Here is a 26269-nt window from a genome sequence, read left to right on the forward strand (position 1 = left end):
CCACCCAGGAAGGTGACAGAGCCCACCCAGCCGGGCTGAGCCCACCCAGGAGGGTGAGAGGGGCTCTCAGGAGCCCACCCAGGAAGGTGGGGGAAGTCTCAGGAGCCCACCCAGCCGGGCTGAGCCCACCCAGAGAGGTCAGGGGGGATTCAGGAGCCCACCCAGGGAGGTGAGGGAGGGTTCAGGAGCCCACCCAGGGAGGTCTCAGGAGCCCACCCAGCAAGATGTGCCCACCCAGGAAGGTCAGGGGGCTCTCAGGAGCCCACCCAGGAGAGTGACAGAGCCCACCCAGCCGGGCTGTGCCCACCCAGGGAGGTGAGGAGAGGTATCAGGAGCCCACCCAGGAGGGTGACAGAGCCCACCCAGGCAGGCTGAGCCCACCCAGGGAGGTCAGGAGAGGTCTCAGGAGCCCACCCAGCCGGGCTGAGCCCACCCAGGGAGGTCAGGGGGGTTCAGGAGCCCACCCAGCCGGGCTGAGCCCACCCAGAAAGGTCAGGGGGGTTCAGGAGCCCACCCAGCCGGGCTGAGCCCACCCAGAAAGGTCAGGGGGGTTCAGGAGCCCACCCAGCCGGGCTGAGCCCACCCAGGGAGGTCAGGGGAGATCTCAGGAGCCCACCCAGCCAGGCTGAGCCCACCCAGGGAGGTGACAGAGCCCACCCAGGATGGTCTCAGGAGCCCACCCAGGCAGGCTGAGCCCACCCAGCGAGGTCAGGGGGATTCAGGAGCCCACCCAGGGAGGTGAGGGAGGGTTCAGGAGCCCACCCAGCAGGGTTGAGCCCACCCAGGAGGGTGACAGAGCCCACCCAGGGAGGTGACAGAGCCCACCCAGCCGGGCTGAGCCCACCCAGAAAGGTCAGGGGGGTTCAGGAGCCCACCCAGGCAGGCTGAGCCCACCCAGCGAGGTCAGGGGGCTCTCAGGCTCTCACCTCGTGCGCTTTGAAGGCTTTCTTGTCGGTGAAGAGCAGCTCGTTCCACACCACCTCCACGCCCTCCTCCGTGTCCATGGCCAGGAAGGTGCTCTGGATGCCGGGCATGTTCCCCTGGTTCACCTGGCCGGAGGGAAAGGTCGGAGGGATGGTGACACCTCCTGCTGCACAGGCAGCTCACCAAAAAACATATTAAAAAATCCATTTTCTTCCACAATGATGGACGCTGACACTTCCCAGAGCGAACGCACAAATAAATCAATTAAAAAAATAAGAAATAAACCAGCCAAAAATAAGAAAGAAACCCGATTCCTGCCCGGGAAGAGCAGAGTCTCCACGCTCTCACAACACAGCAGCGTGGCACTGTCCTATAAATAAAGAAGTTTTGGAATGAGGGTCCCTGGGGCGGCGAACTGGAGCGTGGAGCAAAGGCCCAGGCAGCCCTGTCCTGTCTGGGCCAGGAGGGAGCAGCAGAAGCCCTGGAGCAGGTCCTGAGCTGGCCCCTGGTGGCTGTGACAGTCCTGCACGGTTGGGGACCTGCCCTGTGCCCCCATCCCAGCAGCCCCGGGGGACCCACCAGTGAAAATCACAAAATCTGGACAAACCAAAGCCACCACATCATCTCTGGACATCCTGAGGAGCTCGGGGGCAGCTCCGGGATCTGTCCCATCCCCAGAGGTCACACACCCCCAGGTCTGTGTGTGCTGCCCCGTGTGCGGAGCAGCTCTGAGGGTGTCCCCTCCGCAGGTGACATCCTGCACGGTCCCTCCCGGTCCCCAAACCAGCCACAAACATCCGGGTTAACCCTCCAAGGCTCAGACCCCCAGGACAGAGCTCCTGCCTGCTGCATCCTGCCCCAAAGCATCCCTGCAGCCCTCCCCGCTGCTCCTGCCCCTTCCTGTGGGGCTGGGGACACGGGGGACACCCCGGGCCTGGGGCTGTGCCAGCTCTGTGAGCAGGGTCACAGTGCCCACTCCAGCTGCCAGGGAAAAGGGGCAGAGTCCTGCTGCTCCCCGGGCGGGTACGTGGTGGGCTGGGGGCTCATCCCACTGCTGGGGCTCATCCCCACGGAATGCTGGGGCTGGTCCCAGTGCCCGGGTTTGGGGCTTATCCCAGTGCTGGGGCTCAGCCCCACGGAATGCTGGGGCTCATCCCACTGCTGGGGCTCAGCCCCACGGAATGCTGGGGCTCATCCCATTGCTGGGGCTCATCCCAGAGCCCGAGTTTGGGGCTCAGCCCACTGCTGGGGTTCATCCCAATGCCCGGGTTTGGGGTTCATCCCAGTGCTGGGGTTCATCCTGCTGCTGGGGTTCATCCCAGAGCCCAGGTTTGGGGTTCATCCCAGTGCTGGGGTTCATCCCAGAGCCCGGGTTTGGGGCTGGTCCTGCAGCCAGGGCTGGTCCCACCCCTGGGGTTCATCCCAGTGCCTGGGTTTGGGGTTCATCCCAGTGCTGGGGTTCATCCCAGTGCCCGAGTGTGGAGTTCCTGGAGCCCCTCGAGGTCTTACCCAGGGTCTGGCTTTGGAAGGATTCACCACAGAGACTTCCCAGCAGGACTAAAGAGAACACACTGCCCCCATCCCATTCGCCCCGATGCCCGGATTCTCGTGGTCTCTCCTTTCCCTGACGATCCTTTGGCTGTGGGACCCCGGTTCCTACAGGTCACTGACCCCGCCTGCCCCTTGTACCCCCCCCGTGCCCCCAGGTCACTGGCTGCTGACCCCATACTTAAACTGGTACACGGCACATGGGTTTTACACGGGTCTTTTGTTCCTGATGCCCTTCGGCGCCTCGAATAAACCTCGCTGGCACTTTATCATACAAAAGGCCCTTGCTGCCTCTCCTTGCTGAGCTGGCCTCGGGGCCTGTGTGGATGTGTGAGCCGGATTGCTTTGCCTCAATTTCCCCCAAGAGGCTTTTCCACGGGAGAGGCTTATTGGGATCAAGGCTTCAGCTCCACTCCTAAAGGACACGCTGCTACACCCGGGTTTGGGGTTCATCCCACTGCTGGGGTTTATCTCAGTGCCTGGGTTTGGGGTTCATCCCACTGCTGGGGTTCACCCCAGAGCCCGGGTTTGGGGCTCATCCTGCAGCCAAGGCTGGTCTAACTGCTGGGGTTTATCCCAGAGCCCAGATTTGGGGCTCATCCCACTGCTGGGGCTCATCCCCACGGACTGCTGGGGCTCATTCTGCAGCCAGGGCTGGTCCCAGTGCTGGGGCTCATCCCACAGCCCGGATTTGGGGCTGGTCCTGCAGCCAGGGCTGGTCTCACTGCTGGGGTTTATCCCAGAGCCCAGATTTGGGGCTCATCCCAGAGCCTGGGCTCATCCTGCTGCTGGGGTTTATCCCAGTGCCAGGGGGCTCACTCCACTGCTGGGGCTCATCCCACTGCTGGGGCTCATCCCCACGGACCGCTGGGGCTCATTCTGCAGCCAGGGCTGGTCCCACCGCTGGGGTTCTTCCCAGTGCCCGGGTTTGGGGTTCATCCCACTGCTGGGGCTCATCTCACTGTCCAGGCTTGGGGTTCATCCTGCTGCTGGGGCCAGTCCCAGTGTCAGGGGGCTCATCCCACTGCTGGGGTTCATCCCAGAGCTGGGGCTCAGCCCACTGCTGGGGCTGGTCCTGCTGTTGGGACTCATCCTGCTGCTGGGGCTGGTCCCAGTGCCAGGGGGCTCAGCCCACTGCTGGGGCTCATCCCCACGGAATGCTGGGGCTCATCCTGCTGCTGGGGCTGGACCCACCCCTGGGGTTCATCCCAGTGCCCGGGTTTGGGGCTCATCCCAGTGCTGGGGTTCATCCCAGAGCCCCGGCTGGGGCTGGTCCTGCAGCCAGGGCTGGTCTCACTGCTGGGGTTCATCCCAGAGCCCAGATTTGGGGCTCATCCCAGAGCCCGGGCTCATCCTGCTGCTGGGGTTTATCCCAGTGCCAGGGGGCTCATCCCACTGCTGGAGCTCATCCCCACGGACTGCTGGAGCTCATCCTGCAGCCAGGGCTGGTCCCACCCCTGGGGTTCATCCTGGGTTCACCCCAGAGCCTGGATTTGGGGTTCATCCCAGTGCTGGAGTTCATCCCAGAGCCCGGGTTTGGGGCTCATCCCACTGCTGGGGTTTATCCCAGTGCCCGGATTTGGGGTTCATCCCACTGCTGGGGTTTATCCCAGTGCCCGGATTTGGGGTTCATCCCACTGCTGGGGCTCACCCCAGAGCCTGGATTTGGGGCTGGTCCTGCAGCCAAGGCTGGTCTAACTGCTGGGGTTTATCCCAGAGCCCAGATTTGGGGCTCATCCCACTGCTGGGGCTCATCCCCACGGACTGCTGGGGCTTATTCTGCAGCCAGGGCTGGTCCCACCCCTGGGGTTCATCCCAGGGCCTGGGTTTGGGGTTCATTCCAGTTCTGGGGCTCATCCCAGTTCCCGGGTTTGGGGTTCATCCCAGTGCTGGGGCTCATCCCAGAGCCCGGGTTGGGGCTGGTCCTGCAGCAGAGCCGGTCCCTGCGGGGCTCGGGGCGGGTCCCCACGGGGCTGGGGACAGCCGTGGGACAGCCGTGGGGCAGCCGTGGGGCAGCCGTGGGCGCTCGGCAGCCCCGGCCCATCAGCAGGGCACGCCCGAGGCAGTTCACAGCTCACGGCGCAGTTCCTGCCGCGGTCACACAAAACACCTGCCCCTTGTTCCGCCGGGCGCCGGCTCCGCACACAGCCCAGCACGGACCGAGAGGGACGCGGCCACCGCCCTCCCAGTGATCCCAGTGATCCCAGCGATCCCAGAGATCACAGAGATCCCAGAGATCCCAGACATAACAGAGATCCCCATGATCCCAGAGGCCCCCAGAGATCCCAGTGATCCCAGCGATCCCAGTGATCCCAGTGACCCCAGAGATCCCCGTGATCCCAGTGATCACTGAGATCCCAGAAATCACAGAGATCCCAGAGATCCCGGCGATCCCAGTGACCCCAGTGACCCCCAGAGATCCCAGTGATCACAGCAATCCCAGTGATCTCAGAGATCCCAATGACCCCAGTGATCCCAGTGACCCCAATGACCCCAATGACCCCAATGACCCCCAACAATCCTAGTGACCCCAGTGACCCCAGTGACCCCAGCAATCCCAGTGCACACACAGCCGCAGTGGGAACCACAGGACTGGAATCACTGACGGCTTTGGGTTGGAGGGACCTCAAAGCCCATCTCACCCTGGTGACGCACAGCAGGAGCTCGGGGGTCTCCCTCCTGGCTCCAAACGAGCTGCGTCCTGAGCCCCGGGGCCATCAGGAGCTCAGGAGACCCTCCTGCTGTGTTCTGAGCCCCAGGGCCATCAGGAACCCAGGGGGTTCCACTCATGTTCTGAGCCCAGGGCCATCAGGAGCCCGGGGGTCTGTCCCATTGTGTTCTGAGCCCCAGGGCCATCAGGAGCTCAGGGGTTCCTCCTGCTGTGTTCTGAGCCCCAGGACCACCAGGAGCCCGGGGGTCTCTCTGTTGTGTTCTGAGCCCCAGGGCCATCAGGAGCCCGGGGGTCTCTCTGTTGTGTTCTGAGCCCCGGGGCCATCAGGAGCTCAGGGGTCTCTCTGTTATGTTCTGAGCCCCGGGGCCATCAGGAGCCCGTTCTGAGCCCCAGGGCCATCAGGAGCCCAGGGGGTTCCACTCATGTTCTGAGCCCAGGGCCATCAGGAGCTCAGGGGTCTCTCTGTTATGTTCTGAGCCCCAGGGCCATCAGGAGCTCAGGAGACACTCCCGGTGTGTTCTGATCCCCGGGGCCATCAGGAGCTCAGGGGACACTCCCGGTGTGTTCTGAGCCCCAGGGCCATCAGGAGCCCGAGGGTCTCTCCTGCTCCGTTCTGAGCCCCAGGGCCATCAGGAGCTCAGGGGTCTCTCTGTTATGTTCTGAGCCCCAGGGCCATCAGGAGCTCAGGGGACACTCCCGGTGTGTTCTGATCCCCAGGGCCATCAGGAGCTCAGGGGTCTCTCTGTTGTGTTCTGAGCCCCTGGGGCCGCTCGGGGCTCGGGCAGTGGCTCTGCCGGGATCCGGGAGCCTCGGGAACCGGACGGGTGGAACATTTCCCCGCCCCGCGCGGACACGGACGTGCTCCGGCTTGTGCTGGGTGAGAGCAGAGCTGATCCTCAGCAGCTGCTCCCGGCCCGAGCTCCGGCCGGGCCGCCAGGAATAAATAAACGCGGCTTTTTCCGCACGGCCTGAGCGGGACAAAGGGCAGTGGCGCAGGTCGCCGTGGGGTTATCCCTCGTGGGTTATCACCCGTGGGTTATCCCCCATGGTTTATCACCTCTGGGTTATCCCCAGGTTATCACCCGTGGGTTATCCCCTGTGGGTTATCCCCTGTGGGTTATCACTCGTGGGTTATCGATATCCCCGAGGTGATCCCTTGTGGATTATACCCCGTGGGTTATTTACCCACCGAGGTTATCCCCTGTGGATTATCCCCCGTGGGTTATCGATAGCCCCCCGAGGTTATCCCCCGTGGGTTATCGATACCCCCTGTGCAATATCCCCCGTGGGTTATTGATACCCCATGTGGATTATCCCCGGTGGGTTATCAATACCCCCGAGGTTATCCCCTGTGGATTATCCCCCGTGGGTTATCGATACCCCCTGTGGATTATCCCCCGTGGGTTATCGATACCCCCTGTGGATTATCCCCCGAGGGTTATCAATAACCCCGAGGTGATCCTCTGTGGATTATCCCCCGTGGATTATCGATATCCCCTGTGGATTATCCCCTGTGGGTTATCGATATCCCCTGTGGATTACCCCCGTGGGTTATCAATATCCCCCGTGGATTATCCCCTGTGGGTTATCGATACCCCCTGTGGATTGTCCCCGGGTGGGTTATCAATACCCCCGAGGTTATTCCCTGTGGATTATCCCCCGTGGGTTATCGATACCCCCTGTGAATTATCCCCTGTGGATTATCGATACCCCCCGAGGTTATCCCCTGTGGATTATCGATTCCCTCGAGGTTATCCCCTGTGGATTATTCCCGGGTGGGTTATCAATACCCCCGAGGTTATCCTCTGTGGATTATCCCCGGTGGGTTATCGATATCCCCTGTGAGTTATCGATACCCCCTGTGGATTATCCCCTGTGGATTATCGATACCCCCTGTGGAATATCCCCCGTGGGTTATTTACCGCGGAGGTTATCCCCTGTGGATTATCCCCCGTGGGCTATCCATACCCCCGAGGTTATCCCCTGTGGATTATCCCTCGGTGGGTTATCCATATCCCCCGAGGTTATCCCCTGTGCAATATCCCCCGTGGATTATCGATATCCCCTGTGGAATATCCCCGGTGGGTTATCCATACCCCCGAGGTTCTCCCCTGTGGATTATCCCCCGTGGATTATCAATACCCCCGGAGGTTATCCCCTGTGGATTGTCCCCCGTGGGTTATCGATACCCCCCGGAGGTTATCCCCTGTGGATTATCCCCCGTGGGTTACCGATATCCCCTGTGGATTTTCCCCCGTGGTTTATCCATACCCCCGAGGTTCTCCCCTGTGGATTATCCCCGGTGGGTTATCAATACCCCCGAGGTTATCCCCTGTGGATTATCCCCTGTGGAATATCCCCCGTGGGTTATTTACCCCGGAGGTTATCCTCTGTGGATTATCCCCCGTGGATTATCGATACCCCCGAGGTTATCCCCTGTGGATTATCCCCCGTGGGTTATCGATACCCCCCGAGGGTATCCCCCGAGGGTTATCCCCTGTGAGTTATCGATATCCCCTGTGGATTGTCCCCGGGTGGGTTATCGATACCCCCCGGAGGTTATCCCCTGTGCAATATCCCCCGTGGATTATCGATATCCCCTGTGGAATATCCCCGGTGGGTTATCCATACCCCCGAGGTTATCCCCTGTGGATTATCCCCCGTGGGTTGTCCATACCCCCTGTGGATTATCCCCCGTGGGTTATCGATATCCCCTGTGGATTATCCCCCGTGGGTTATCCATACCCCCTGTGGATTTTCCCCCGTGGGTTATCCATACCCCCGAGGTTATCCCCTGTGGATTTTCCCCCGTGGTTTATCCATACCCCCGAGGTTCTCCCCGCTCCGGGCGCTGCCCGTGCCGAGCCCTCGCTCCCCGGGGAGGTTGTGGCGGAGCCCCGGGGCCGCAGAGCGCTCGGCCGGTGCCCGGAGCGGCGGCTGGGGACGGGCCAGGGCCGGTTTACCAAAGCTCCGGTTACAGCTTCCAATCAATCGCTCCATTCTGAGCTTTTCTCGGAACGGGCTCCGGGATGCGGCTCCGGGGAGCGGCCGGGGGATGGGGCGGGCGATGACGGGGAATTTTTGCTCCATGCCTCGGGGGCTGTGAGGTCTTTTCCCACCCAAAGCATTCCGTGGTTCCCCACTCACTGCCTGCACCGATTATTTCACTCTTTGTGCCACCACGACGTTCTGTGCCCTTCACGGGTGGGATTTGGGGCTGAGCAGTGCCCGCAGAACCTCTGGGGGTCAATCCCAGCCTGGGCTGTCCCCTGCAGTGTCCCTGGGGACAGGGAGGGCTGCTTCCCGGTGGCACTGAGCAGTGTCCCCAAACTCGTGTCCCCTGGCCCTGAGCGGGGCTGTGCCCCGCTGTCCCCAGGCAGGGCAGAGGTGGCTGTTGCAACACAGAAATCGCTTCAGAAAACACAGAAATAATAAAAAAAAAAAAAAACATGAGGTGAGAGGGCTGAGGCCTCAGTCAGGGCCACCTGGGCTGTGTCCCGCAGGTCCCCGAGGGTCAGGGACGGGGAGTGGCAGAGCCTGCGAGGCCCGGAGGTCACAGGGGCACTGTCCCCTGGGTAAGGGGCTGTCACAGCCCCTCTCCCGAGCCGGGAACACGCTCCAGGCTCCCAGCTCCTGCTGCAGGGCCCCATTCAGCCCCAGAAGGGTCACCTGCAGTCCCTGTGTCCCCAGCCAGGGGACAGGGCAGGTGTCCCATGTCCCCAGAAGGGTCACCTGCAGTCCCTGTGTCCCCAGCCAGGGGACAGGGCAGGTGTCCCATGTCCCCAGAAGGGTCACCTGCAGTCCCTGTGTCCCCAGCCAGGGGACAGGGCAGGTGTCCCATGTCCCCAGCCAGGGGACAGGCAGCAGCAGATCCTGAGATTGGCTGGTGGGGGACAGATCCTCCTGTCCCCAGCAGCTGTCCCCGCGGCAGGAGCGCTCCGGGCCGAGCCCTGGGGCTGTGCCGAGGAACCCGCGGGGCCAGACAAACCTGTTCCGTCCCGTGCCATCCTCTTACACAACCGCCAGGTGAAGGGAAGGCACGGCACGGGAAATATCCCGACGGCAGCGAAGCGTTAGAGCTCGGCGCTAACTCAGCCCAAATGTGAGGAGCCCCGGTTGGCACAGCGGGCACAGGGTGGGCTCTGCCACTGGCACCGCCGCCGTGCCACACACAGGTTCGGTGAGCAGCTCCAGCCATCCTGGAGCAGCTCAGAGAAGAAGGAAAATCCCCCCAGGGCCGTGCTCCGGGTCTGGGAGAGGCAGGGACAAGCCCAGAGGGACGGGAGAGCTGCTCCAGCCCGGGCAGGAGCGGCACCCACAGCACCCAGCCCTTTGGCAGGAGCTCTCCCTGCCGCAGGTCACCAAAGTCCGGGGTGATGTGGGTGAGAAGGGACCTAAAGCTCGCCTCAGGGTGGGCAGAGACACCTTCCACCATCCCTCCTGCCATCCAAAGCCTGTCCAACCCGGCCTTGGACACACCCGCAGCTGCTCTGGGAATTCCACTGCAGCACCTCTCACAGGGAGAGAAATTCCTCCCCAGCCTCTAAGGCTGCTCCCCGCCAGAGGGAAATCCATTCCCAGGAGATTCCTGCCTGGCAGCACAGCGCTCCCTGTGCCACCCCAGCTCCTCCAGCAGGATCCTGAGCCCCTGCCCACGGCTGGGAGCCTCTGCTGCTTCCCTCCGTGCCCAATCCTGCCCTTCCCTGCTGCCCACGGCTGCCCCAGCAAACACTGGGAGCCCTGTGTCCCGGGCCGCTGCTGCGGGAAGGGGACACAGAGGTAATTTTCCACTGCCCGGAGCGGAGCCAGGAGAGCTCCTGCACGGGGCAGAGCCAGGGTTGTTATTTCCTGGGAGAAGCCGTTCCCTGGGCACGCTGCGGCCAGAGCCTGGAGCAGTGTTTGCTTTACCCCCAGGGTCTGCACGGCCCCGGGAGGGGACACAACCCTGGGGTCACCGCAGGCCTGGGAGGGGACACAAACCTGGGGTCACCCCAGCCCTGGGGAGGGGACACAAACCTGGGGTCACCGCAGGCCTGGGGAGGGGACACAACCCTGGGGTCACCCCACCTCAGCCCTGGGAGGGGACACAACCCTGGGGTCACCTCAGCCCTGGGAGGGGACACAACCCTGGGGTCACCCCAGCCCAGCCCTGGGGAGGGGACAGGAGCCCCAGCCCTGGGGAGGGGTCACAACCCTGGGGTCACCCCGGCCCCGGGAGGGGACACAACCCTGGGGTCAGCCCAGCTCTGGGGAGGTGACAGGAGCCCCAGCCCAGCCCTGGGGAGGGGACACAACCCTGGGGTCACCCCAGCCCTGGCAAGGTGACAGGAGCCCCAGCCCTGGGGAGGTGACACAACCCTGGGGTCACCACAGCCCAGCCCTGGGGAGGTGACACAACCCTGGGGCCACCCCAGCCCTGGGGACGGGACACAAACCTGGGGTCACTGCAGCCCAGCCCTTGGGAGGTGACACAACCCTGGGGTCACCACAGCCCAGCCCTGGGGAGGTGACACAACCCTGGGGCCACCCCAGCCCTGGGGAGGTGACAGGAGCCCCAGCCCAGCTCTGGGGAGGTGACACAAACCTGGGGTCACCCCGGCCCTAGGGAGGTGACACAAACCTGGGGTCACCGCAGCCCAGCCCTGGGGAGGTGACACAAGCCTGGCATTGTCCCAGCCCAGCAGCCTGTCCCAGGAAATGGGGCTGGCAGTGGCACAGGGCTCTGCAGGACCCCAGAGAGCAGGGAGAGGATCCTAGAGAACGGGGAGAGGATCCCAAAGGACAGGGAGAGGATCCCAGAGAGCAGGGAGAGGATCCTAGAGAACAGGGAGGGGATCCCAGAGAACAGGGAGGGGATCCCAGAGAGCAGGGAGAGGATCCCAGAGAACAGGGAGAGGATCCCAAAGGACAGGGAGAGGATCCCAGAGAGCAGGGAGAGGATCCTAGAGAACAGGGAGGGGATCCCAGAGAGCAGGGAGAGGATCCTAGAGAACAGGGAGGGGATCCCAGCGCCTCTGCAGCGGGTGAGGGGAGCCCAGAGGGACAGAAGGTGGGAGCAGCAGGTGACCGAGGAGGGGAGGAGCAGCTGGTGTCCAATCCCTGAGCATCCTGTGCCCCATCCCATGGGAATGCTGTGTCCCATTCCTGGGCATCCTGTGCCCCATCCCACGGGAATGCTGTGCCCCATCCCTGGGCATCCTGTGCCCCATCCCTGGGCATCCTGTGCCCCATCCCTGGGCATCTTGTGCCCCATCCCTGGGAATGCTGTGCCCCATGCCTGGGCATCCTGTGCCCCATCCCTGGGAATGCTGTGCCCCATCCCTGGGCATCCTGTGCCCCATCCCTGGGCATCTTGTGCCCCATCCCTGGGAATGCTGTGCCCCATCCCATGGGAATGCTGTGCCCCATCCCTGGGCATCCTGTGCCCCGTCCCACGGGAATGCTGTGCCCCATCCCTGGGCATCCCGTGCCCCATCCCATGGGAATGCTGTGCCCCATCCCTGGGCATCCCGTGCCCCATCCCACGGGAATGCTGTGCCCCATCCCACGGGAATGCTGTGCCCCATGCCTGGGCATCCTGTGCCTCATCCCTGGGCATCCTGTGCCCCATCCCACGGGAATGCTGTGCCCCATCCCATGGGAATGCTGTGCCCCATCCCACGGGAATGCTGTGCCCCAGCCCAGCCTCGGGGGCCGCGCAGGAGCCGTGAGCAGCAGGAATCAGCCCATCTCGGAGGAATTTGGGGCTGATCCCCGCGTTTTACCCAGCTCCAGGAGCGCCAAGGAAACCCGCGGAGAGCTCCCTGTCATCCCGCTGGAGGCTCAGCCCTGGATTCGCCATCCCGGGCGCTCAGGGCAGAGCTGACCCGCGGCATTCCAGCGGCTCCATCCGTCCTGAACACACGGCCCGGGACACCCCCAGGGCCGGCAGTGGGACACAAACCCCCCGGGCCCGCGGAAATCTCCGGTTACGGCGGGCGAAGAGCAGGAAAAAGCCGAGGGGCACGAAGGGGGATCGGCTGCAGCGTCTGGGCACCGCGACACAAAGCCACCCCCTGGGAAAGGCAGGGAAAGGCTTGGATAAAGACAGGAAAGGGAAAAAACACGGCAAATGCCAGGAATTGTAAGGCTTCGGGCCGGGGGGGAGCTGAGGAACCGCAATCCGTTTGGGAAAAGGAGAGTCAGGACACAGGTACCGCCTTGGGGCGGGCAGGGGACAGCGGGGACAGCCAGAATTCCTGTGCGGGAAAGGGATAAAGGAGCTGCAGGCAGAATTCCAGTGCGGGAAAGGGATAAAGGAGCTGCAGCCAGGAATTCTGAGCACAACAGGGATGGGATAAAGGGGTTGCAGCCAGAATTCCTGTGCGGGAAAGGGATAAAGGAGCTGCAGGCAGGAATTCTGAGCACAACAGGGATGGGATAAAGGAGCTGCAGCCAGAATTCCTGTGCGGGAAAGGGATGGGATAGAGGAGCTGCAGCCAGAATTCCAGTGCGAGAAAGGGATAAAGGAGCTGCAGCCAGAATTCCTGTGCGGGAAAGGGATGGAATAAAGGAGCTGCAGCCAGAATTCCTGTGCGGGAAAGGAATGGGATAAAGGAGCTGCAGCCAGAATTCCTGTGCGGGAAAGGGATAAAGGGGCTGCAGCCAGGAATTCTGAGCACAACAGGGATGGGATAAAGGGGTTGCAGCCAGAATTCCTGTGCGGGAAAGGAATAAAGGAGCTGCAGCCAGGAATTCTGAGCACAACAGGGATGGGATAAAGGGGCTGCAGCCAGAATTCCTGTGCGGGAAAGGGATGGGATAGAGGAGCTCCAACCAGGAATTCCTGTGCACAATATGGAAGGGATAAAGGAGCTGCAACCAGAAATTCCTCTGCAGCACGGGAATGGGATAAAGGAGCTGCAGGCAGAATTCCTGTGCACAACATGGAAGGGATCAAGGAGCTACAGCCAGGCATTTCCGTGGGGGATAGGAACGGGATAGAGGAGCTGCAGCCAGGAATTCCCGAGCACAACAGGGATGGGATAAAGGGGCTACAGGCAGGAATTCCTGAGCACAGGATAAATGAGCTGCAGGCAGGAATATCTGAGCACAACAGGGATGGGGATAAAGGAGCTACAACCAGGAATTCCCGTGCACAGGATAAAGGAGCTGCAGGCAGGAATTCCTTGCAGAAAATGGATGGGATAAAGGAGCTGCAGACAGACATTCCTTACAGAATATGGATGGGGATAAAGGAGCTCCAAGCAGAAATTCCTGAGCACAACAGGGATGGGGCTAAAGGAGCTGCAGCCAGAATTCCTGTGCTGGAAAGGAATGGGATAGAGGAGCTGCAGACAGGAATACCTGAACACAACATGGATGGGACAAACGAGCTGCAGCAGGAATTCCTGTGCACAGGATAAAGGAGCTACAACCAGAAATTCCTGAACACAACAGGGATGGGATAAAGGAGCTGGAGGCAGACATTCCTTGCAGAAAATGGATGGGATAAAGGAGCTGCAGACAGGAATTCCCGTGCACAGGATAAAGGAGCTGCAGGCTGGAATTCCTTGCAGAAAATGGATGGGATAAAGGAGCTGCAGACAGACATTCCTTACAGAATATGGATGGGGATAAAGGAGCTACAACCAGAAATTCCTGAGCAAAACAGGGATGGGATAAAGGAGCTAAAACCAGGAATTCCTGTGCACAACAGGGATGGGATAAAGGAGCTGCAGCCAGGAATTCCTTGCAGAATATGGATGGGGATAAAGGAGCTGCAACCAGAAATTCCTCTGCAGCACGGGAATGGGATAAAGGAGCTGCAGGCAGAATTCCTGTGCACAACATGGAAGGGATCAAGGAGCTACAGCCAGGCATTTCCGTGGGGGATAGGAACGGGATAGAGGAGCTGCAGGCAGGAATTCCCGAGCACAACAGGGATGGGATAAAGGGGCTACAGGCAGGAATTCCTGAGCACAGGATAAAGGAGCTGCAGACAGGAATTCCTGTGCACAACAGGGATGGGGCTAAAGGAGCTGCAGGCAGGAATTCCTGAGCAAAACAGGGATGGGATAAAGGAGCTAAAACCAGGAATTCCTGTGCACAACAGGGATGGGGCTAAAGGAGCTGCAGGCAGGAATTCCTGAGCACAGGATAGAGGAGCTGCAGGCAGGAATTCCTTGCAGAAAATGGATGGGATAAAGGAGCTGCAGACAGACATTCCTTACAGAATATGGATGGGGATAAAGGAGCTCCAAGCAGAAATTCCTGAGCACAACAGGGATGGGGCTAAAGGAGCTGCAGCCAGAATTCCTGTGCTGGAAAGGAATGGGATAGAGGAGCTGCAGACAGGAATACCTGAACACAACATGGATGGGACAAACGAGCTGCAGCAGGAATTCCTGTGCACAGGATAAAGGAGCTACAACCAGAAATTCCTGAACACAACAGGGATGGGATAAAGGAGCTGGAGGCAGACATTCCTTGCAGAAAATGGATGGGATAAAGGAGCTGCAGACAGGAATTCCCGTGCACAGGATAAAGGAGCTGCAGACAGGAATTCCTTACAGAATATGGATGGGATAAAGGAGCTGCAGACAGACATTCCTTACAGAATATGGATGGGGATAAAGGAGCTACAACCAGGAATTCCTGAACACAACACGGATGGGATAAAGGGGCTGCAGACAGGCATTCCTTGCAGAAAATGGATGGGATAAAGGAGCCGCAGCCAGGAATTCCTGAGCACAGGATAAAGGAGCTACAACCAGAAATTCCTGAACACAACAGGGATGGGATAAAGGAGCCGCAGCCAGGAATTCCCGTGCACAGGATAAAGGAGCTGCAGGCAGACATTCCTTGCAGAACACGGACGGGGCTAAAGGAGCGTGTTCCTGCACGAAAAGCACAAGCTCCTGCGCCGAAGGCTCACCGCAGGCTGACGTCAGCCCCCTCCCCAGCAGCCAGAACAAGGCAGGGGATTGTTGTGGCCGCCTGAGATCCCGGAGGATTAAAAGGCTCCGTGAAATGGAGAACGCGGCACGGGGAGAGCAGCATCCAGCTCCGCCCACAGCAGCTCGGAGGGTGATGGGGAGGACTCTAAATCTGGCACAGCCGAGGTTTGTCCCTTGCCAGAGCCCCCGGAGCACGTGCTGGGGACAGAACTCCGCTGTCTGCTTCCAGCAGCGTTTACCCGCTGCTGAGTTTTCCACCGGAATTCCATTTCATTTGGGGTTTATCCCTGACTGGGATAAAATCCCTCTTCAGGGAGAAGCCTTCACCGTCCTAAGGCTGTTGCATTTTATCTCCTTTTCTGCCAGAGGCTCAAATTCTCCAGGGTTCCCAAATGAGGTGTTGGATATTAGCCCTGAATTCCTGCCCGTTAACCCCAAAGTCTCGGATATCGGCTGAAATTCTTGGATATTCACCCTAATTCTTGTATATCATCCTAAATTCTCAGTTATTAACCCTAAAGTCTTGCATATTAGCTGAAATTCTTGTATATTCACCCTAATTCTTGGATATCATCCTAAAATCTTGGATATTAACCCATAATTCTTGGATATTATCCTAAATTCTTGTATATTCACCCAAAATTCTTGGATATCATCCTAAAATCTTAGATATTAACCCCAAAGTCTTGGATATCATCCTAAATTCTTGGATATTCACCCTAATTCTTTGATATCATCCTAAAATCTTAGATATTAACTCCAAAGTCTTGGATATCATCCTAAAATCTTGTATATTCACCCTAATTCTTGGATATTATCCTAAAATCTTGGATATTCATCCTAATTCTTGGATATCATCCTAAAATCTTGGATATAACCCTTAATTCTTGGATATCAACCCTTAATTCTTGGATATCATCCTAAATTCTTGGATATTCACCCAAAATTCTTTGCTATCATCCTAAATTCTCAGCTATTAACCCTAAAGTCTTGCATATTAACTGAAATTCTTGTATATTCACCCCAATTATTGGATATTATCCTAAATTCTCAGCTATTAACCCTAAATTCTTGGATATTAGCTGAAATTCTTGTATGTTCACCCTAATTCTTGGCTATCACCCTAAATTCTCCGCTATTAACCCCAAAGTCTTGGATATTAACCCTAAATTCTTGGATATTCACCCCAAACCCTTGGAATTTCTCCTGTGAGCTCAGCCGAGCTCGGCAAAGTCACCCCAAACTCACCCCGCAAATTGCCCCCAGGGCAAACAAAAGGCGGCAGAAAAGGGGCAGGAACAAAAGAGGGGGCAGGAAAAGAAGTGCTCCAGCTGATCCCCCCCCAGCGCTGGAAAAGCTCCTCACAGCTCCGAGCCCAGCTCCCTGGGGAGGGCTGGCAACAGAGCAGCTTTTTAAAAATAACCCCGTGGCAGAAATTGCGGAGTTGGAGCCTTCCCAAGTTCCTCCAGCAGCAGGGCCCCGGCCCTTCTGCTGCCAACTGCAAACCTCATTGATGCCTAAAAATGGGAACCCCCTGCACCTGGCGGGATCCCAGCCCTGACACTGGTTTTTCCATGGTTTGTTTTGGGTTTCTGGTCTGTGGGAAGCCGCGGCAACGCCCCAAAACCTCCCCCTGCTGCTGGGGTTTTAATATCGCTTTATTCCGGTGTTTTAACATCGCTTTATTTTCCCTCCAATGCTGCTTCAGCATTTCTCCCCGGAATTTACGCTGTGGTTTCCCTCTTTCCCTGGGTGAGTTAAAGCTCAGAGCTGGAATTGCAGAATCCCAGGGTGGGGTGGGTGGGATCTCCAAGAGCCCCAGTGTCACCCTGTGACAGGAGCAGGGACATTTCACTGTCCCAGGCTGTTCCAAGCCTCGTCCTTGGGCACTGCCAGGGGCTCCAGGGACAGCCCCAGCTGCTCTGGGCACCCTGTGCCAGCCCTGCCAGGGAAAAATTCCTGCCCAAAATCCCATCTAAATCTCCCCACTTGCAGCTTAAAGCCGTTCCCTGTGTCCTGTCCCTCCATTCCTTGTCCCCAGTCCCTCTGCAGCTCTCCTGGAGCCCCTTTAGGCCCTGCCAGGGGCTCGGAGCTCTCCCTGGAGCCTTCTCCTGTCCAGGTGAGCACCCCCAGCTCTCCCAGCCCGGCTCCAGAGGGGCTCCAGGGCCTCCTCTGGGCTCTCTCCAGCAGCTCCAGCTCCTTGCTGAGCTGGAACCCCAGGGCTGGGGCAGCTCTGCAGGTGGAGTCTCACCTGAGCACGGGGCAGAGGGGCAGGATCCCCCCTCTCCTTTCCTGCTCAGCCCAGGGCACGGGGGGTTTGGGATCCACGGCTGGGCACGTCCAGCCTTTCCCAAATTGAGCTGACTTGGCAAAAGGAGGAGCTCCAGGCGCTTTTCCTCAGGGATTCTCTCCAGGAGTGGCCCCATCCCGTGTCAGGTGCACAAGGTTCACTCCATCCCACCTCCTCAGCCCACCCAGGGGTGCCCCATCCCTGCCCTCACTGAACCCCAGGGCTGCTCCAGGTCACATCCCAGGCTGGAGGCAGCAGCAGAATCACGAGCGAGGGACAGCTCCAGGCTCAGCTAGAGGAATAAATTACAGGGACAACTCCAGGGTTGTGTCCCAGAGGCACAGCAGAGAGCACAGAGCCCTCCCAGCCCGAGGGAATGTCTTCAGGAGCCCGGAGCATTCCCACAGGGAGCACAAGGAGCGGGACTGACACGTGGGGACAGGCTGGAAATCACTGCCCCAACCCAGGGAATGTGGCAGGGGAAAGTGGTGGCAGCAGCAGATAGCTGCTGGTCACAGCCCCCCGTGTTTGGGGGCAGATTGTGGGTTTGGGAACACAAAACCCCACTGATCCCACCATCTCCTGTTTGGGGGCAGATGGAGGGTTTGGGAACTCAGAGCCCACAGGGATAAACTGCAGTGATCCCAACATCTCCTGTTTGGGGGCAGATGGAGGGTTTGGGAACACAAAACCCCACTGATCCCAGTTCCCCCTGTTTGGGGGCAGAGGGAGGGTTTGGGAACACAGAACCCAGAGGGATAAACCCCACTGTTCCCACTATCTCCTGTTTGGGGGCAGATTGTGGATTTGGGAACACAAAACCCCACTGATCCCACAGTCTCCTGTTTGGGGGCAGATTGTGGATTTGGGAACACAAAACCCCACTGATCCCACTTCCCCCTGTTTGGGGGCAGAGGGAGGGTTTGGGAATACAAAACCCCACTGATTCCAGTTCCCCCTGTTTGGGGGCAGATGGAGGGTTTGGGAACACAGAACCCACAGGGATACACCCAAATGATCCCAACATCTCCTGTTTGGGGGCAGATTGTGGATTTGGAAACACAAAGCCCCACTGATCCCAACATCTCCTGTTTGGGGGCAGATGGAGGGTTTGGGAACACAGAACCCACAGGGATACACCCAAATCATCCCAATATCTCCTGTTTGGGGGCAGATGGAGGGTCTGGGAATACAAAACCCCACTGATCCCACAGTCTCCTGTTTGGGGGCAGATGGAGGGTTTGGGAACACAGAACCCACAGGGATAAACCCCACTGATCCCAAGAGGTGACAAACACCAGGAGAGCTCCGAGAGGGACAGGGCAGGGCTGGGACACTGCGGGGGACCGCTGCTCCTCACCCCTGGGCCCAGGGCTCCTGTCCCCGGAGCTGCTCGTGACACCCTGCGACTGCCCAGGGAATCAAAGGCTCAGGAATGGGCAAAGGAGCAGCGGGATTATCCCCGGGGGGCAGGGCAAGTCTGGCTCCGTGTGTGTGGGAAAACAATGGGTTGGGTTGGAAAAGGGAATAATTGGTGTTAATATAATTAATGTTAGTGTATCACCCAATGCGCTTCAGTCCACGGAACCATGGAATCGTGGAATGGTTTGGATTGGAAAAGGGATTAATTAATGTTAATATAATTTATTGTTAATGTATCACCCACTGCCTCTCTCTCTACAGAACCACAAACCAGAATGGTTTGGATTGGAAAAGGGATTAATAATGTTAATATAATTATTGTTAATGTATCACTCACTGCCCTTCAGTCCACAGAACCAGGAATCATGGAATGGTTCGGGTTGGAAAAGGGATTAATAATGTTAATATAATTATTGTTAATGTATCACCCAATGCGCTTCAGTCCACAGAACCAGGAATCATGGAATGGGTTGGGTTGGAAAAGGGATTAATTAATGTTAATATAATTAATGTTAATGTATCACCCAATGCGCTTCAGTCCACAGAACCAGGAATTATGGAATGGTTCGGGTTGGAAAAGCAATTAATAATGTTAATATAATTAATGTTAATGTATCACCCACTGCCTTTGTGTCCACAGAACCAGGAATTATGGAATGGTTCGGGTTGGAAAAGCAATTAATAATGTTAATATAATTAATGTTAATGTATCACCCACTGCCTTTGTGTCCACAGAACCAGGAATTATGGAATGGTTCGGGTTGGAAAAGCCTCTGAGCCCACTGGGCCCATCCTGTCCCCAGCACTGCCGGGGCCACCACTGAGCCATGTCCCCAAGTGCCACCAGCACAGGGACGTTCAGTGTGACCCGGGTGGGGACTCCAGCACTGCCCCGGGCAGCTCTTTCTGGAGCCTGGAATGTTCCCTGAGGGGGTTTTTTAAGGAAAAATCCCTTTCCAAGAGGGATTTTCCCAATATCCCAGCCAAACCGGGCACAGCTCGGCAGGTCCACACAGGGCTCGGCTCCTCTGACAAAAACGGGATGGGGAAATGAATAATTGATCGGGTCTTCAGGAGGGTGGGGAAACTCCGGGGGTGGGCACAAACCCGGGGAGAGGGGGAAAAGGGGAAAAGGGGAAAAAAAAGGGGAAAAGGGGAAAAAAAAGGAGGAAAAATAAGGGGAAAAAAGGGAGGAAAAAAGGGAGGAAAAAAGGGGGGAAGGGGAAAAGGGAAAAAAAAGGAGGGGAAAAAAGGGGGAAGAAAAAAGGGAAAAGAAAAAAAGGGGGGAAAGGGGGGGAAAGGGTGAAAAAGGGGGGAAAAGGGGGAAAAAGGGGGGGGAAGGGGGAAGAAAAAAGGGGGAAAAGGGAAAAAAGCGGAAAAGGGGAAAAAGGGGAGGGAAGGGGGGGGAAAAGGGGGGAAAAGGGGGGGAAGGGGGAAAGGGAAAAAAGGGGGGAAAGGGAAAAAAGGGGGGGAAAAGGGGGAAAAAAGGGAAAAAAGAGGGGGAAAAGGAGGGGAAAGGGGGGAAGGGGGGAAAAGGGGAAAGAAAAAGAGGGGGAAAGGGGAGGAAAAAAAGAGGAAAAGGGGAAAAGGGGAAAAGGGGAAAAGGGGAAAAAGGGGGAAAAGGGGAAAAAAAGGGGAGGGAAAAAAAGGGGGAAAGGGGGAAAAGAGGGAAAAGAGGAAAAAGGGGGAAAAGGAAAAAAAAAGGTGAAAACGGGAAAAGGGGAAAAAAGGGAAAAAAGAAGGGAAAAAAGGGAGGAAAAAGGGGGGAAAAGGGAAAAAAGGGGGAGGAAAAAGGGAAAAAGGGGGAAAAGGAGAGGAGAGGAAGAGAGGAGAGGAGAGGAGAGGAGAGGAGAGGAGAGGAGAGGAGAGGAGAGGAGAGGAGAGGAGAGGAGGAGGAGAGGAGAGGAGAGGAGAGGAGAGGAGAGGAGAGGAGAGGAGAGGAGAGGAGAGGAGAGGAGAGGAGAGGAGAGGAGAGGCGAGGAGAGGAGAGGAGAGGAGAGGAGAGGAGAGGAGAGGAGAGGAGAGGAGAGGAGAGGAGAGGAGAGGAGAGGAGAGGAGAGGAGAGGAGAGGAGAGGAGAGGAGAGGAGAGGAGAGGAGAGGAGAGGAGAGGAGAGGAGAGGAGAGGAGAGGAGAGGAGAGGAGAGGAGAGGAGAGGAGAGGAGAGGTCGCCAGCACTCAGCTCCTTCCTGCACGTCACCAAGCATCTGTGAATTTGCACAGACGCGGCTCCTCCACTAAACTTCCTCCCCTTGGCAATCCGGGAGCCTTCCTGCTCTCCTGGAGCAGCTCTCCTGCCCTTGCAAAGGCCAGCCCGCCCTTCCCGCGGCTCCAGCTGGAAAATCCCCGGGGATGGAGAGCACAGAGACCCAAAGCTCTTGTAGAGATGGCACCGGGGGGTTTGCACTCCTCCTGCGCTGGAGGATGAACCCCCCTGGGCCAGACCCGGCCACGGCAGCACCGCCCCAAAAAGCTGCTGCACAAAATCAGCCTTTAAACATGGTGCTTTGGCCAGAACAGACCGAAGGAATTTTCCCAATATCTCACCTGCGGATAAAAACCTCACCCTGGCCCAGCCTGAGGCCATTCCCTCTGCTCCTGGGACTTGTTCAGAGCCACCAAGTCCCTCCTGAGCCTCCTTTTCTCCAGGCTCAGCCCCTTCCCCATCTCCCTCAGCCTCTCCTGGTGCTCCAGCCCCTTCCCAGCTCCATCCCTGCCTCTGAACAAGCTCCAGCTCCTCAGTGTCCTCCTTTTCCTGCGGGTCACGGTCAGGTACACAGGTGGGAAAGGTGGGAAGGTGAGAAGGGCAGGGAGCAGGGATGCGGCCGTGTGGCTTTGGAGGCACCGAGGGACAGAAGGACAGATGCTGAGGACGCTGGCAGCAGCAGGTTGTCAGCCAGCAGCAGGTTCTCAAGATCTCAGGCTGGGAATTGGGGCCGGGAATTGGGGCCGGGAATTGGGGCCGGGAATTGGGGCCGGGAATTGGGGCTGGGAATTGGGGCTGGGAATTGGGGCTGGGAATTGGGGCTGGGAATTTGGGCTGGGAATTTGGGCTGGGAATTGGGGCCGGGAATTGGGGCCGGGAATTGGGGCCGGGAATTGGGGCTGGGAATTGGGGCTGGGGATTTGGGCTGGGAATTGGGGCTGGGAATTGGGGCCGGGAATTGGGGCTGGGAATTTGGGCTGGGGATTGGGGCCGGGAATTGGGGCCGGGAATTGGGGCCGGGGATTGGGGCTGGGAATTGGGGCTGGGAATTGGGGCTGGGAATTGGGGCCGGGAATTGGGGCCGGGAATTGGGGCTGGGAATTGGGGCTGGGAATTGGGGCTGGGAATTGGGGCTGGGGATTGGGGCTGGGGATTGGGGCCGGGAATTGGGGCCGGGAATTGGGGCCGGGAATTGGGGCTGGGAATTGGGGCCGGGAGATGCCGCCGCAGGCAGAGCCGAGCGCTGGGGCCGGGGCCTTTGCCGGGAGATAAGGGCAGATAAGGGGAGATAAACAGCTCGGCCCTGGATGGGCCTTTTCCCCCTCAGGCGCCGCCAGCGCTGTGCCCAGTCCTCCCTCGGCCCTTCCCGGGGTCAGGATTGTCCCTGTCCTGGGTGTCCTGGGACAGGGTGACTCCAGCCCCCAGGGTTTGGGGAGACGCTCCTGAGGCCGGAGCCTGGCTGAAGTGAACAAACCGTATTTTATCTCCTTTTCCGCCAGAGGCTCAAATTCTCCAGGGTTCCCAAATGAGGTGTTGGATATTAGCCCTGAATTCCTGCCCGTTAAACCCAAAGTCTTGGATATCGGCTGAAATTCTTGGATATTCACCCAAAATTCTTGGAGATCATCCTAAAATCTTAGATATTAACCCCAAAGTCTTGGATATCATCCTAAATTCTTGGATATTCACCCAAAATTCTTGGCTATCATCCTAAATTCTCAGCGATTAACCCTAAAGTCTTGCATATTAACTGAAATTCTTGTATATTCACCCTAAGGACTCTGGCTTCTGTGGAGAGGAGGGAGCGGCTTCTCCAGCCCTGGGGTGGGCTGCGAGGGGAGCCCCGAGCCCCCAGCACTGACCCGGCAAATTCCCGTTCCCGCAGGAGCTCCGGGGTCACCTTTCTGTCACCCGTGTGGTTGTCACCGAGCGCAGCTCCGGGAGCCAGAGCAGCAAAACCCTCCGGGAGCCCCCGGCACCTCTCGGCATCCGCAGCGCTGAGGCGGTGAGAAACGGGCTCGGGATTGTCCCGGGGCACAGCCCGGCTCTCCCTCCGCACCGGGGCTGTCCCGGGGCACGGCGAACCGGGATTCCGGCACCGGGACAGGATGAGCCCGACCCCCGGCTCCAAACACCGCACCCGGCATGGGGGAACCGGGACCGGGAACCGAGCTCCACGACCCAGCGGCGGCCCCGGGGCACGGAGAGACCCGGCTCCTGCGCACCGGGGCACGGAGAGACCGGTCCGCACCGGGATATCCACACCGGGGTGTCCACACCGGGATATCCACACTGGGATATCCACACCGGGTTATCCACACCGGGATATCCACACTGGGTTATCCACACCGGGATATCCACACTGGGATATCCACACCGGGGTGTCCACACCGGGATATCCACACCAGGGTGTCCACACCGGGATATCCACACCGGGGTGTCCACACCGGGATATCCACACACCGGGATATCCACACACCGGGTTATCCACACCGGGTTATCCACACCGGGGTGTCAACACCGGGTTATCCACACCGGGATATCCACACCAGGATATCCACACCGGGATATCCACACCAGGGTGTCCACACCGGGATGTCCACACCGGGATATCCACACCGGGATATCCACACCGGGATATCCACACCGGGCTGCCCACACCGGGGTATCCACACCGGGATATCCACACCGGGCTGTTCATACCGGGATATCCACACCGGGATATCCACACCGGGATATCCACACTGGGATGTCCACACCGGGTTATCCACACCGGGATATCCACACCGGGGTATCCACACTGGGATATCCACACCGGGATATCCACACTGGGATATCCACACCGGGGTGTCCACACCGGGATATCCACACCAGGGTGTCCACACCGGGATATCCACACCGGGGTGTCCACACCGGGATATCCACACACCGGGATATCCACACACCGGGTTATCCACACCGGGTTATCCACACCGGGGTGTCAACACCGGGTTATCCACACCGGGATATCCACACCAGGATATCCACACCGGGATATCCACACCAGGGTGTCCACACCGGGATGTCCACACCGGGATATCCACACCGGGATATCCACACCGGGATATCCACACCGGGCTGCCCACACCGGGGTATCCACACCGGGATATCCACACCGGGCTGTTCATACCGGGATATCCACACCGGGATATCCACACCGGGATATCCACACTGGGATGTCCACACCGGGTTATCCACACCGGGATATCCACACCGGGGTATCCACACTGGGATATCCACACCGGGATATCCACACCGGGTTATCCACACTGGGATATCCACACCGGGATATCCACACCGGGTTATCCACACTGGGATATCCACACCGGGATATCCACACCGGGTTATCCACACCGGGATATCCACACCGGGATATCCACACCGGGATATCCACACCGGGATATCCACATCGGGATATCCACACCGGGCTGCCCACACCGGGTTATCCACACTGGGTTATCCACACCGGGGTGTCCACACCGGGTTATCCACACCGGGATGTCCACACCGAGATATCCACACCGGGGTGTCCACACCGGGATATCCACACCGGGCTGCCCACACCGGGATATCCACACCGGTTTATCCACACCGGGATATCCACACCGGGATATCCACACCGGGATATCCACACCAGGATATCCACACCGGTTTATCCACACCGGGATATCCACACCGGGTTATCCACACCAGGATATCCACACCGGGCTCCACACACCGGGATATCCACACCGGGATACCCACACCGGGATATCCACACCGGGATATCCACACTGGGTTATCCACACCGGGATATCCACACTGGGATATCCACACCGGGATATCCACACCGAGGTGTCCACACTGGGTTATCCACACCGGGATATCCACACCGGGGTGTCCACACTGGGTTATCCACACCGGGATATCCACACTGGGTTATCCACACCGGTCTGCCCGCACCGGTCTGCCTGCATCGGGTTATCCACACCGGGCTCCACACACCGGGCTGTCCGCACCGAGCTGTCCACACGGGGCTCCCCGCACCGGCACACGAAGCTCTGTGCACGGCGAGCCTGGCATTCCACTCCGGCACACGAAGGGCACTGAGCCTGGCCTTCCACGCCGGCACCCCCCGAGCCGGGCCATGACCGAGCCGGGCTCCCCGGCCTCTCGGCGCCTCCGGCCGCCCCCGGGGGCTCGCTCTCCGCATCGCCCCGGGCACCTGGGCCCCGCGATGGCCGAGGGGTTTCTCCCGCTGGGCCCGGCGGCCCCATCCCCATTCCCCGGCACCCACACGGCATCTCCCGGCGCTCCCCGGCCGGCGTTCCCATGGCCGCCCTCCGGCGTTCCCTTCCCTCCGCCCGGCTCCCACCTGCTCGCGGCGCTTCTGCCAGCGGCCGCAGGGACTCTCCTCCAGCACCTCGCTCTCCTCCTCGCTCTCCTCCTCCTTCTCCTGCGCCAGCCGCGCGTCCGGCTCCGGCACCGCCATCGCCGCCGCCAAGCGCGCTCCGCGGGCTGTGCCGGGATCTGCCGGGCTCTGCCGGGCTGTGCCGGGATCTGCCGGGCTGTGCCGGGATCTGCCGGGCTGTGCCGGGATCTGCCGGGCTGTGCCGGGATGTGCCGGGATCTGCCGGGATCTGCCGGGCTGTGCCGAGATCTGCCGGGCTGTGCCGAGCTGTGCCGGGATCTGCCGGGCTGTGCCGGGATCTGCCGGGCTGTGCTGAGCTGTGCTGAGCTGTACCGGGCTGTACCGGGCTGTGCTGAGATCTACCGGGCTGTGCCGAGATCTGCCGGGCTGTACCGGGCTGTGCCGGGCTGTGCCGGGCTGTACCGAGCTGTACCGAGCTGTGCCGGGCTGTACCGAGCCGTACCGGGCTGTGCCGGGCTGTACCGGGCTGTGCTGAGCTGTACCGGGCTGTGCTGAGCTGTACCGGGCTGTACCGGGCTGTGCTGAGCTGTACCGGGCTGTACCGGGCTGTGCTGAGATCCACCGAGCTGTACCGAGCTGTGCCGAGCCGAGCCGTGCCGAAATCTGCCGGGCTGTTTGGAGCCGGGCTGTGCCGAGCTCTAGTCCGACCCGATCCGCTTTGATCCGCTCTGAATCTCGCCGAGCCGAGCTGCTGCGCACCGAGCCGAAGGGAACCCAAGGGAAGGGAAGGGAAGGGAGGCGAAGGGAAGGGAGGCGAAGGGAAGGGAGCCGAGGCGACGGCAGCGGCTCCGCTCCGCCTCGAGCCCCGCCGCGCTGTGCCGG

General features: G+C 59.4%; 1 protein-coding gene across 1 annotated transcript; it reads right to left on the reverse strand.

The window, feature by feature from the left end:
* Positions 1 to 914: 914 nt before the first annotated feature.
* On the reverse strand, positions 915 to 26269 carry NRBP2 (nuclear receptor binding protein 2). Its single transcript, XM_066319629.1, has 2 exons — positions 25391 to 26269; positions 915 to 1049 (listed from the first exon to the last, which is right to left on the reverse strand). Exons 1-2 carry the CDS (start codon positions 25505 to 25507, stop codon positions 915 to 917), a joined length of 252 nt encoding a protein of 83 aa, XP_066175726.1. The 5' UTR covers positions 25508 to 26269.

This window comes from Sylvia atricapilla, chromosome 1 (assembly GCF_009819655.1).
Source record: "Sylvia atricapilla isolate bSylAtr1 chromosome 1, bSylAtr1.pri, whole genome shotgun sequence".
Classification (NCBI taxonomy): Eukaryota; Metazoa; Chordata; class Aves; order Passeriformes; family Sylviidae; genus Sylvia; species Sylvia atricapilla.

Excerpts from the sequence above, each read along its gene's own strand:
- NRBP2 (XM_066319629.1), bottom strand. The coding sequence starts at position 25,507 with ATGGCGGTGCCGGAGCCGGACGCGCGGCTGGCGCAGGAGAAGGAGGAG. Across the intron at positions 1,050-25,390 it reads GGCAGAAGCGCCGCGAGCAG|GTGAACCAGGGGAACATGCC; the intron begins GTGGGAGCCGGG and ends CCCTCCGGCCAG.